This window comes from Malus domestica, chromosome 15, assembly GCF_042453785.1.
Source record: "Malus domestica chromosome 15, GDT2T_hap1".
Lineage (NCBI taxonomy): Eukaryota > Viridiplantae > Streptophyta > Magnoliopsida > Rosales > Rosaceae > Malus > Malus domestica.
The window spans coordinates 10,375,589-10,388,979 of NC_091675.1; the positions used below are offsets into that span (position 1 = coordinate 10,375,589).

Here is a 13,391-nt window from a genome sequence, read left to right on the forward strand (position 1 = left end):
CTAAAAAAAAAAAATTAGACTTAGTCAAAACAACGTCGTTTTGGACCAAATCATTTAAAAAAAGTTAAAGACTTGGCCAAAACGACGTCATTTCAGGCCAAGTCTTAAGAAAAATATTATTTTTTGCAATCGTCTTCTTAGTGAAGACGCGGCCGTTGCAATTGATTAAAAACAAATAATAATAAATAAATTTAAAATTAAAAACAAAAAACAAAAATCCAGAGCGCTGAGACCCACGAGGATTACAACCGCCTCAGAATGCCTTAAGGCGTGCCTCGACCACGCCTCCAAAGCCGCCTAGGCACGGCCCGAGGGGTGTTTTGTAAGACACTGACCATTACCCCCTTTTTGAATCACGCAACGTGTTCAACAAACTATACTTAGCATATACGTTTAATTATTTCCGTTTGGACAATAATTAGCAACAAAAATTACGAAATTAATCTGACAAAAAAAACTCAAGATAAAAAAATGCAGCATTGCACTGTAGTCAAACTCCATAGAACGAATTAGCATTGCATATTCAAAAGCTTTACCTGCACAAATTAAATCATCTGAAATCTCAACAAGTTCCCAGTGCATAAAGGTCATCAGTTATATATCCAGCAAACAAGGATCCAAACCCAAAAATTCATCACCCACGACGACAGCCAGGAAGCTCCTTCCATCGTCATCGCAGGCAACAACCAAATTTACCATATCAAGGCACAGAAAATTGGAACATCAATTTAATTTGCTAATGAACATTCCCTACATGACATGAAATCAGAAGAAAAAAACACAAAACTAAATTATTCAGTGACAGTATGCCTTATAGACCACGACTAACAAATGAACTATGACCTAATGGATATCCAAATCTTAATGTTTTGCAACTTTATTTGGATAATTCTGCTGAAGAATGCGTTGCAATAATACGGCTTGATTTGAGCTCTGACCTGCCTTCCAAATTTTGAAGTCGGGAGGAAAGTAGTCCGCATCACTCCAGCCCTTCAACAAAGCAATTGAAAATGGACCCTGTATGTTTCCTTGGGGATCGAAATAATGCCATATCGAGCTTCCCAGCTGGTCAGCAGGGATCCTCTCTCCGTCGCATTGTTCTTCATCTTCATCGTCACTTAAATCAATTACCTGTGGTGCCTGTACCAGCTTATCCAAGCCCTTGGTGTCTATGCTTCCATGCTTATTCTCGCCATTGCTCCTCTTTATGGACTCTGTTGGTTGTTCTTGAGATGTCTGTACCAGCTTACCCACCAGTTCCTGAAAGCCCTTGGTGTCAATAGTTCCATACTTTTTCTCACCGTTGCTAGTCTTTATGGGCTCTGTTGGTTGTTCCTTCCATTCTTGCCAGGAAATACCATGCACTTTTGCTGCAGAATAATCACGAGGATAAAGATCAATGATTAATTTCTTTTATAAATGTTATTTTTTCCTTATATTTATCAATATTAATTTCTTTGTTGAACCCTACACGCAATAATAATTAAATACAGTAACAAAAAGATAGATGGGAAACACTCTTTGAGCCAAAGATTAGAACCGCTGTGCACAAACAACTGCATCCACTAGACAAAGAGCACTTTCCTACGGTACAGAGGCTTTCCAACCAAATAATAGAAAAGAGAACTTTTCACAGCACAAGGAAGCCCAAAAACGCACCCTTTCCCATAAGCACTCCACCTCCTAGCACTACCCCCTTTTTTCTTTCCACCAAAAAACTTAAGCTCCCTAAACGGTCTTGGTATGGACCAACATAAATCTGCCTCCTAGTCCATAAAAAAGAAAAGAAAAAAAACCCACCAGACAATGCAATAACAAATGATCCAAACTTTCTGGAGCCTTTCTTAAAAATTAATATTCATGGGTCCAATATTATGTTATACCGAGAGATGTGGGGCATGTCTGGCCAACCTGGGCCTGACATATTGATGAATTACCTGCTTCTATATCATGTTAACTTGGAGCATCCAATCCAAAACCAATAGGCCATGGGTTAAGTTGATACGTTGAGATGAACGGTTTAGAATACATAAGATAGAAGTTTTCATATTCTCGAGAACGCACCTTCAGAAATTATGCCAGTTGCGGTCCAAGTTATTAGATTTTTCTCTGCTGGTATATCACAAACAGGAGCTTCTGAAGCTCCTTTTATAATATCTCTTGTTGAACTTCGGTTCTCTTCTTGTATTTCATCTGCACAATCCTTCGGTGCATCTTCTATCTCTAGTTCATCTGCAATGACTTCTGGAACCTCACGCAACAATCGTGCCTGTTCATCTGGAGTCTGAAGCAATTGCCTTCTCTCCAAGTACTCAAACAGCGTAAATATCAACCAAGTTAAGGATTCAATCAGCAGATTATTTCAATGTTAAAAATACAAGGCATCTTGACTCATCGTGAGCTCAAAGTTGATTGGGCAATACTTCTGCAAATTAGGTAACATATTATGGAATATAAAAGAAGATATTTTGAAAGGATATTCTCGACGCCATCCCTTTTCATTGGCTCTATCAATTTGGTTCTGTAACAATGCAAGTTCTCTCGCAAGCCACTGAAACAAATCCAATACAAGATGAAGAAAGTTTCACACAATCAACCTTCACTTAACATCAAGGGCATCAGAAGAAAGTCCAAGGTGAGTAGTGTCTAGCCCAACAACGGAGGCACCAATATTTTTTTTTTGTCGAAGGAGGCACCAATATTAAATAAGTAAAAGGTAATCAAATACTGCAAAGTCTTCTTCGAATAGTCGCTGAAATAAGAACCCAGCAGAACTGCAAAAATGTTTTGTAGAGCTAATATATACAGAACACATATTGTCCAAATTAAGAAACATTCTCAGGTATATCCCTTAGATCAAATGGTAAATTATGTGGAATTCAAGTCTCATCACAATCTGAAACTAAATAACAACCAAATTACTTAATTTAGAATACTACATCACACTATTAAACAAACACAATTTCTGTTAAGCAGCCTGGGTTATCCATTCATATCCAGCAACTTGCTATATATTTAGATAGAATCCATCATTTAAGAATAATCATAGAAACCTCAAAAGATGTATGTAACCTCAAACATCAAAATGATTCAATGATATGAACCGTCCATTTGTTAAATTTCTATTCAAGGATCGAATAATACAAAGTCATTTAATTATCAACAAATAGATAGAAGAACACAATCTTTACAAATATTCAAGATGACAATCAGATGATCAAACAATCTCCAATATGCTAACTTTTTGCAAGGATGGATCTTAAATAAAGATATAAACATTAGACAGTCTGGAACATTGGACTTCAGGTGGCTCTGACAGTGCGACCCACAAACACGTTGCGAGCTTAGGTCACATACTGAGACAAAACACAACCCGATCAACGATTCAAATTCAAAGTATGGAGACAAAAGGTGGTTACATAATCTGGCAACCTAAGATTCATAAGAATCTTATGTTTCCAGACCGTCCGCCATGAGAACATTCTCATGTGTGTGTGTGAGAGAGAGTTTGTATGTGGAGTCCCTTAACAGGTCAGAGGGGATTGATTTGTTGGGCTACTGCCACTACTCTGCAATGGGTTCAATGAATTGATCCAAGTTCAATGTTTTTTAAAGTATTACAAATATTAGGAATAACATAGTTAAATGTTACAATTTCATGATTAATGCAAAAGCTCACGCTAAAAAATTTCAATGGGCGTCGACTGCCCCTAATGGGGCGGGGCTATGCTAGAACCTCTATTATGCAAATATAGTATATCATATATAGGATCCTTCTATTAAGGTTTGGCTAAAACAAGAGACATTGTTAGCACCCAACCGCAAATTTTGTCCAACGATCAAAACCGTTTTTAGGTTTCACAACTTTCACTAGTGGAAACCGGGTGTTCATTATCAGATGTCCTCATTTGTTCATTACAAATAAAGGGTATTACAAGGTGTAAAATGGAAACTTTTCGTGAGTTGTGCATTGAAATTTGAAGGAAAGATTTTCTTCCTCCATAAGGTTGCCCAAAAGCATGTACCAGCGCACATTGGCCCCAAGTATCTTTTATCATTAAGAAAAAAGAGAGAAGGGAAGGACGAGAGAGAGGAGAGTTTCATTTATTTAGGGTATTTATTGTTTATCGTTTATTTAGGGTATTTATGAACATTGTCGGAAACTTCGACATATTACAACAAGGAGAATTTAAAACATGGGGTGAAAATTTCAAGAGCAAAGTGAGTCCAAATTCATTCATGGGGGAAAGTGGCACATGGGCTATAATTCATGGGGACAGATTCATTTGGTGACACCGTGACACACATAAATTTATCTATAATTGAATACTTACATGCTTCATTATATCCTCATGCAATATCTGGACCTTCTGCTGAAGCTCCACCTGTCAAAAGTTAAACAAGCTCATTAACAAGATTACATGTGTAGTGAAACATAAAGAATAGAAGGAAAAAACTAGAGAGAATATGTTTGTCAGATAAAAAATCTGATTAATCAATATCACAGTAAAGAGAAATAGAAGTCTACCACCAAAGAAAACCAAGATTACAATGCTCAGCAGCTGACTATGTTCATGGAGAAGAGAATCCACAAATTAGCAGTAATAATTATAAAGGGTACTATGCCGTCTAGGGTGCTAATATATTGAACAACAAATTATAGTCTTTATTCCATTTGTATTATTTCAAGCAATGAATATCTTTGCTTCCTGGTGCCCTCACAATGCTGCCCACCTGCAACCTCTTTGCACTACAGTGCTTAACATGAGGTTAGGCGGACCAAGTCCATGTAATACTCTGAGAAGTATTTTATTTAGGACTAGCTTAGTAAATATCAGCAGATACTTTCAAAGCACATCTCTCATACATACTCTTGTAATTAATAAAACTGTGGTTTCCGTTAAAAAAATATATAAATTCCATTACAAATCAAACCCTAAACCCTAAAATATATATATATATATTCCATTATGAATCAAACTCGATGTCATAGTGAAGCGTTCATAGGGGAAACTTTATTATTGGCCAATTCAGTGCCTTCTTTCCTTTTTGATAGGATACTAAAAAATTTCCCTCATACAGAAAACTATTAGAGTTCAAAAGGGTAAAGTTCAAAACAAAATCCAACAAAAAGTGAGCTAAGAAAAGAGGTGCCCTAATTCATCACTCAAACAGCCACCTCAATATCTTAGCCTTCGCTTTTACAATGGAGCGTTCTACCGTTCAAAAGCTCTAATTTATCTTCCTAGCCACTAGGACCAGAAACGCACAGCTTACCACAAAAGACTGTGGTAAAAACTACTGCAGTAAATGATAAAAGAATCTCCGACAGACAGAACATTAGCGAAAAAATCTATTAGTAAGATCCTCAGCACAGTTTGCCTCCATCTAACCTCACTTAAAACCAACCAGAATAAATGATTTAGTTTCTCCCTTAAGCGCATTCAACACTTGTTTCCAAAAAGTTTCCATGTCCGGTTCATCAGGGCCAGGCTACAAGACTAGAGATAGACGAGACTGGTACAAGCCACTAAATACACGCGAAACTTAAACACAACAAAAATATGAAACACGAGACATGTTGCCCAACTCATATCTGATTTCAGGGACATCTATGATAAAAGTACATTTGACCAACTGATTTTCATATCAGTATGCCAGTGACACCTAATAAACCAAAGGAATACAACTGTTTTGGGGCATTGAAAGAAGGCAAATCATGGGGCCTTTAACCGGGGGAAGAGGGAGGGGAATGCTTCTTGATGCGCATTGTTTCTTCAATGTTTCCGGAATACTGACTACATTTTCATCAACTCCAACAGAATAGAAACTTTTAAAGGGAAAAATCAATGAAAGTTACCACTGTAAGGCTCTTGAGCAAGCCCTCTTTTATTCTTTGACGCAAATCCTCGCATTCCTCCTGCAACAGAAATGATCAATGAAACATTTCGGAGATTGTTTGTTAGCATTTCCTACATTTTCAGCAAGACTGGGACTTTATGAAGAAATGAATACCTGCGTGAAGTTATCATTGGAAAGCTGGGAGATTGGGACCTCTTTGACGAGGGCAAGGCCAGAAAGGCAAAGCAGAAGAACTCCGGAGGAGGAGGAGGCGGCGGGCGGCTTGTTGAGAGCAGTAACTTGGAGTAGTAGGTGGGAGTTCTTCTGCAAGTAGTCATTGGGGTCCGACTTGATTCTCACAAAGCTTCCCACAACTTTACCCTCATTCTCCTTTTCCTCATTGAGGAGAAGATGCTCCACCAAAGACCTCTTCAAATACACCAACTTTATGTTCTCCGGAATCACCGCCGCAAAGCAGCTTTTCGGGGGTCCCACTCCCACTCCCGCTCCCACTCCCACTCCCATTCCCAATCCCAATCCCAATCCAAAACCACCCTCCTCCGTGAATCTCTTGGCCTTTTTTTTCTTCTGCTTCCGATGATTGCCGTCGCCGTCTTCTTCTACCTGTTCTGCACTGACATTGAGATTAATGTTTAGGGGGCGGTCGTTGCCGTCGCTGTCATCGTCGGAAGAGGAATCGTCCTCCATGTTGTCGGCGAAATGCTGCTGAAGCAACTCGTAGATTTTGACGCGGCCGATGGTTTTCCGGCCGAAGAGGAGGAAGAGGCGGTCGTCGCAGACGATTCTCTTCTTCTTGGTCGGGTGCTGAAGCTGATGCTGCTTCACGTAGTCGGTGACGATCGATTCGACGTCGTATTGGGAGATTTTGTGGGTCGTGTCCCTCCCGATCGATTCCAGAAATTGAAACAGCCGCCTCGACCCCCACCCCTCCAAATCAAAATCCTGTTGCTTCCTCGACCGCGTCCGCTTGCTGCTTCCTCTGAATGGACTCGGAATCGGACGCGAACCAGGACTCGGACCCGGACTCGGACCCGAACCAGGACTCGGCTCCGCCATCCAACTGAATGAATCCATTCGGGTCCCTAAATCAAAAAGTCGTCTTCTTTTTTCAGTACTCCAAACTCCGGCAGTGCAGCCGCTCAGTGACTCACTAACTCGGTCCCAGAGGCCTGAGTCACTCGGTAACTGACTCGCTCACTCCCAATGACATAATACAGTAACCGACTGACATTGCCTCTGCCTCCGTCCCTCTCTGGAGCAGAATGACGCGCTTTATAACCGGGCGGCAGGTGGCTGTCTGTAACCGTCACACTGCAGCAAATTTGGCAATCTACCAACCAACAGCAGATTGCCACATGTTCTTTTCGCCTCTTCAATTCATTTCTTTTGATTGTATTTTTTCAAAATTTGTGAGTTCAAACAGGCGAATCTGAAAGACAAAGGATGCAGAGAAAAACTGTACTTTCACAATCTATGTAGCGTTTTCCATATCATATTTTATATAAAAAATGGTCCCTCTAAAGAACTATTCAGCACAATTGCGCAACTTTTCGTTTAAAGTATGTGGGATCTGACGGATTACTGGTTTGGCACTGAGATTCTTTTATGAAAAATAGGTATTAAAAAAATTTGAGTTAAAAAATATGTTTGGTAAACATTTAATAATAGCTTATTTTCACAATTTTAGATGAAAAAAAAGTTAAAAATGTGAAGTAGCAAAAAATGAACTTATTCTCATAGCACAGCAGAAGTAATTTTTTTTTTCAAAACACAGCAATACCAAACCAACCCGTAATATACTCTTTTGTCATCGGTTTTTTCACTCAATTAGTGTTCGAAATTAGTTGCGTATTTTTTAAGCTTAAATTTCAAAATAATTCCTATATTTTACCTTATTGATCAATTTAGTTCTTGTGTTTTTTATTTGGTCAATTTGGTTTATGTGTTTACATCTGTCAGCCAATTCAAGACAATCTGTTAAAAAAGAGTTAAAATTGACATATCCTAAGTCATATAGTACTCAAGTGAATCGAATGAAACAACAATTTCTAAAGATAAGCATCGTATCTGTTAATTGGGTGTACATAAAATTACGTTTTTGTCCTTGCACGTGCTTGATACATGTCAATTTTACTGGTCCTTTAACGGAATGTCTTGAATTGGTTAACATATGTAAGACCATCTCCAACCGAACGAGGGCTAGATAGCTCGTTTTAGCCTTTTGACCCTCCAATATATTAATATTTTAATGAACAGTACATGACCATATTTGTCTTCATCTCCAACTGAGGGCCAAAGGGTCATAGGGCTTGTTTTAACCCTATCACAAAAAACCGTCTCCAATCGAGGGTCATAGGGCCAAACATAATTTATTATTTAAATTTAATGTTATTTCATATTGTTTAATGTTGTTTAATGTTGTTTCATGTTACTTAATTTAATGTTGAATAATAGCTTAGGAAGTTATACGAAAAAAATAGAATTTAAAAATTTTGTTAAAAAAAAAAGGCCTACCATTCCTGTCGAATATAACCGACAGGAATAATGAAAATTCTGGACAGCCCGAGGTTGCCTAGTTGGCTGAGTTGGGCTAGCCGGTTGGCCCTTTGGCCCTTTTTTGTTCAGTGGGGCCCACGAGCCTTTTGGCCTAGTCCTCGGTTGGAGATGGTTTTCGAGATATTTTCGGTCATCTGACCCTCTAAACCCTTTCAGTTGGAAATGGTCTAAACACAAGGATCAATTTGACGAAATTGAAAACCCATAGACTAAATTGGCTGATAGAGTAAATTGCTTAGGTCAAATTACTAATTTTACCCCTAAGTTGATTAGTAAATTAATGTGTAATTATCTTTTCTTAAATTTGTGTAATTATCTTGTGCTTAATTATAGGATTAACGAAAAGAGTTAAAGATTGTTTCCTTTCAGACTCTTCTTCTCGCCGTATCTCATGTCTTTCAATCTATCTCTATTACAAATTAATTATATTAGCTACCTCTGTTATACATTTTAATTTTGTTTTTAATCAAACTCTCGCAATGTTTCTTTTTAATTTTTGTTAAACTTACAAGATTTTTTGTATATGAGGTTTTAAAATATTTCTTATAAGATTTATGGTAAATAAAAGCATTTAAAGATTCAAAATTCAAAATCTAAATTTAAGGAACTTAAATATATTTTTATTTTTAAAGGGTAGAATGGATGTAATCAAAATCAAATGAAATTTGACTTAATCTGAAAACTGTTCAATTTTTTAGATCTGGATCAAAATACCGCAACTAACTAATTACTTTTGAAGTTGGCTACTCGGAGGGAGTAAGTAAACTTTTCTTTGAGGGATTGGATCGGAAAACACGTTTCCAATTTCCGATTTGAAATTTCACAATCAAATCAAAACACAATTTTTAAATTTGAAAGTTTCGGAATTTCATATATTTTACAAGTTTTTTAATACTCTCAAATTTTTTTATATGTAATTAATTTTTCTTCCTAAATATTTGGTATATGTTATGTATAGATTCAAGTAATTTTGTAGTCTGCATAGAAATTGGAAGTTTTTGGAAGTTTTTTGAGGAATAAGTTCTAAACTCTTTGGAAAGTTTCGAATTGAAAATTCATAATTATCAGAATTACTAAATGCATTCTGTTGATCAACAAAATCGGAGGGGTCTTGGAACAACGTAAATCCGACTGTGAATCTACAAGAAAGTAAAGAACACAAGATGTATCGTGGTTCACCCCAATGTTTGGGCTACGTCCACACTGATATTGTATTTCTCTATTTGTGAAAGGATTGTGAGGGTGAGAGCCCGAGGATTGTGAGGGTGAGGAGGCCCTTTTATAGACTAAGGGCTCCTCCCATTTTTACATATTTGCCTATTCATTTATTACATAATTACATTTGAGTCCCCCGAGTATTTATATGAGATCTAAATATGGAGGCCTTAAGTATGGTACAAACAGTAGTCTCCCAAGTCTTCAGTCAAAAGAGTCTTTTGGCTGGAGACTTGAAATTCAGTCCATGTGTGGGCCGAAGTAACTAGATGTCGTCTAGAACTGATACTCGATATGAGGCGGTGCCCAATCTGAAATGATGTTCAACTAGAAGTAGCACATGTTGCGAGGCTGCTCTGTTTGTGACGTTGAAGGTGAGGGAGTCTCTTTTATAGAATAAGGGCTCGCTCCTCAATACATAAGTGATGGATTATGAGTGATGCTGGCGGCGAGGCGGTTGCTCAGCTGGCGGCGATGCTCTCTAATGAAGGTGAGTGAGTCCCTTTTATAAAATAAGGGCACGCTCCTCAATACATAAATAATAGGTGCTCTCTAATGAAAGTGAGGGAGTCTCTTTTATAGAATAAGGGTTCGCTTCTCAGTACATAAATAATGGGCTAGAGTCCTCCAAGTATTTTTCATGAGGCCCAGTTGTGGAAGCCCAATATATGGTACATAGTGTAGTCCCCCAAGTCTTCAGTCAATAGAGTCTGTTGGCTAGAGACTTCAAATTGAATCCATGTATGGACCGAAGTGGCGGTTATTCGGAGGCGGTATTTGTATACCATGCACTGAAGCTTTGTAGGTGAAGTTTTGCAAGTGAAGCTTTGAAGTCGGAGCTTTTGTAAATAAAGTTTTTGAAGCTGGAGCTCTGTAAATGAAGCTTTCGAAGCTGATTGACATGAGTGATGTTCATGGATGTTGACATGAATGATGCTCATGAATGTTGACATGAGTGATGCTCATGAATGTTGACATGAATGATGGTCATATGTGATGCTCATGAATGTTTATGTATGATTGACATGAGTGATACTCATGTATAATTTTGGAGTACTGGACGTACTTTTGATCACCTGTGATAATAGCGGCATACTGCCGAATAATTTTGGAGTACTGGACGTACTTTTGATCATCTGGTTGGTGATAATAGCGACAGGCTGCCGAATAATTTTGGAGTACTGGGTGTACTTTTGATCACCTGGTTGGTGATAATAGCGGCAAGCTGTCAAATAATTTTGGAGTACTGGACATACTTTTGATCACCTGGTTGATGATAATAAAAGGTGAACCTTAAATGGAGGGATGGAGGTTGGAGTTTGAAGCCATAGGACCTGGCTCTTTTGGGCAAATGGGACTTCGCCATCCACATAACATTCCAGCCCATTATTTTGGGCTTGCCGTTTTTTTTTTTAATACTCTCTGATGGGGTTTATACAGATGTATCTGAAAGGTAAGAAAAAATAAATCACATCATTAAAAAAAGTTTCATCTTTTTCAGCATGTTGATGGGCATCTTCTGATCCAACAGAAAGTGGAGACGGGGAACCTTGGTGGGCATCTTCTTATCTTTGGTGGTTGACAAAAGCAAAAATACAATCTTGGCTACAATCCTGGCTCTTTCCTTTTGGTATTCCTTTTCTTTTCTTTTTCTTTTTCTGAAATGTTCTCTCAACAACTAGTACAGCCCACATTTAGCCCATCTTCCTTTTTCTTTTTTTTAACATTATGATTGATTCCAACCTTTCCATTCTTCTCCGATGGATTGTTGTCGTAGATGATAAAGGCACTAAGGATGTTGAACACAGCAGGATTGACAAAACATGAGCAATTTACTGTGCATGCGTGTGTGTGTTATGTGTTGTGGGTGTGTGCGTGTGCTGTGTGAGTGTATGTTGTGTGTATATGTGTGTCCGTGTAAGTATATGTGTGTAGTGTCGTGTGTGTGTGTGTATGTGTATATGATGTGAGTGCATGTGCGCATGTGTGCTGTGCTTGCATGTGAGTGTGCTGCCGTGCATGTGTAGTAGGTATGTACGTGGTGCAGATGTGTGTGGTATGTGGTGTGTGGTGTGTGCCGTCCGTGTGTGAGTATGGGGGGTTTAAACCCAAACCACCTCTTGTTCCTAACTTATCCAAACCCAAGACCCATTTCCATTTCTTGGAATTATATCGTTTGGGTAGTTTGATTTATTTGTACATTCTTGTGTTTAGGTGAAATTGCCAGTGAGGAATTCCTTAATCTTTTTCCGCACAATTCTGTTGCTACAGGGTATTTGTGAGTGGACCACCTTCAAAATTGCATGTTTTATTTATAGAATTGCATAATTTAATAGTATGCCTTGCATAATTATTGATTTGAGGAATACTTTACAGGAAGCATGATGATTTAATGATGATTGATTATATATATATTTTGAACTATTTTCATTATATGGTATTTTTCTTTAGAACCCTCATTCTAGTAGAATATATGATCGATGACGATAGGATGCTAAGAATGCGTTTCAAATGATTTTCGAACACCTCTTCGTAGTATAGAGGATCGATGAATTTATGCTACGAAGTTGTATTTTAGAGATGATTTATGTTTTGTGCGTACCCAGTGAACACTATGCCGCCTGGGGCGAGGATCTGGTGTTGGCATTGAGGCCGGGATAAATAATCCCTAGCGAAAGGCTGAGGGACACAGAGACAGGCATTGGGCCGGGAGGGAGATATCTCTGGCTATGGGCACAGAGACTGAGGTGCAGACATTGGGCTGGGAGTATTATTATTCGGTGCACTCACTAGCAGCACAACTTGTGTTATGCTTTCTGATATGATTTCTGAGTTTGATTTGCAGATAGTTATATGAATTATTTTTATGGCATGCTAGAGGTTTTGAGAAACCTATCACTTATTATTTAGTAGTTTTCATCATCTTAATTGTGGGGGTTAGTATGTTTATAACTGTTTTCGTAGTATGTATGTATATAAACTTGGTCCACTCACCCTTGTTTTGCGCCCCCATTCAGGTCTTAGGGATGAGGACTACGACGCAATATACGAGGCATTCCCCTACCAGTACCTGCGTCCATTTTCTTTGTGTGATATCTGTAGTAGTCTTTCCTTTTGAAATCTCAAATTAGAACATGCTCTGCGCACTCTGGCCACTTTCTCAAGCACTGTTTATTTCCTTTAGACCTTCTGATAATTATATATATTTTCTCCTAATCTTTACTCTTGTATTCAATAAATGGCTTTCGTCACCTCGAGTGTCGGCCAGCACGTGCCTATCCTGATATTTGGGGAATATCAAGGTCTGGGCGTGTCATATTTGCCCCTTCATTTATTACATAATTACATTTGAGTCATCCGAGTATTTATATGAGATCTAAATATGGAGGCCTTAAGTATGGTACAAACAGTAAATGTTGATGCACAAAATCAGTAGGGACTTTGGTACAACAGAAAATGTTAAGTTTGTGACCTTCGCTAGATTGCTCCGGTCATTAGTGTGGATAAGTATGTAAATGGATAGGGACAGGGAAGCAAATACAAGATGTACATGGTTCACCCAGATTGGCTACGTCCACGGAGTAGAGGAGTTCTCATTAATTGTGAAGGGTTTACACAAGTACATAGGTTCAAGCTCTCATTTAGTGAGTACTAGTGAATGATTTAGTCCAAAAGACATTAGGAAATATTGTGAGAGAATGATCTCTATTTATAGAAGAGAGTTTCTAGTTTCATTCTGACATTGACACGTGTCGTGT

General features: G+C 38.3%; 1 protein-coding gene across 1 annotated transcript; it reads right to left on the reverse strand.

Annotated features, from left to right (window-relative positions):
- Window positions 1–715: 715 nt before the first annotated feature.
- LOC103456304 (uncharacterized protein At5g08430) lies at window positions 716–7,392 on the reverse strand. The gene is made up of 6 exons (XM_008395999.4): window positions 6,016–7,392; window positions 5,861–5,920; window positions 4,335–4,385; window positions 2,481–2,551; window positions 2,065–2,321; window positions 716–1,370 (listed from the first exon to the last, which is right to left on the reverse strand). Exons 1-6 carry the CDS (start codon window positions 6,934–6,936, stop codon window positions 862–864), a joined length of 1,869 nt encoding a protein of 622 aa, XP_008394221.3. The 5' UTR covers window positions 6,937–7,392; the 3' UTR covers window positions 716–861.
- Window positions 7,393–13,391: the final 5,999 nt, after the last annotated feature.

Coding starts and splice junctions, on each gene's coding strand:
- LOC103456304 (XM_008395999.4), bottom strand. CDS start 6,936: ATGGATTCATTCAGTTGGATGGCGGAGCCGAGTCCTGGTTCGGGTCCG. Junction 5,921..6,015: donor CCAATGATAACTTCACGCAG/GTATTCATTTCT, acceptor TTTCTGTTGCAG/GAGGAATGCGAGGATTTGCG. Junction 2,322..2,480: donor GAAAAGGGATGGCGTCGAGA/ATATCCTTTCAA, acceptor GTTGATATTTAC/GCTGTTTGAGTACTTGGAGA.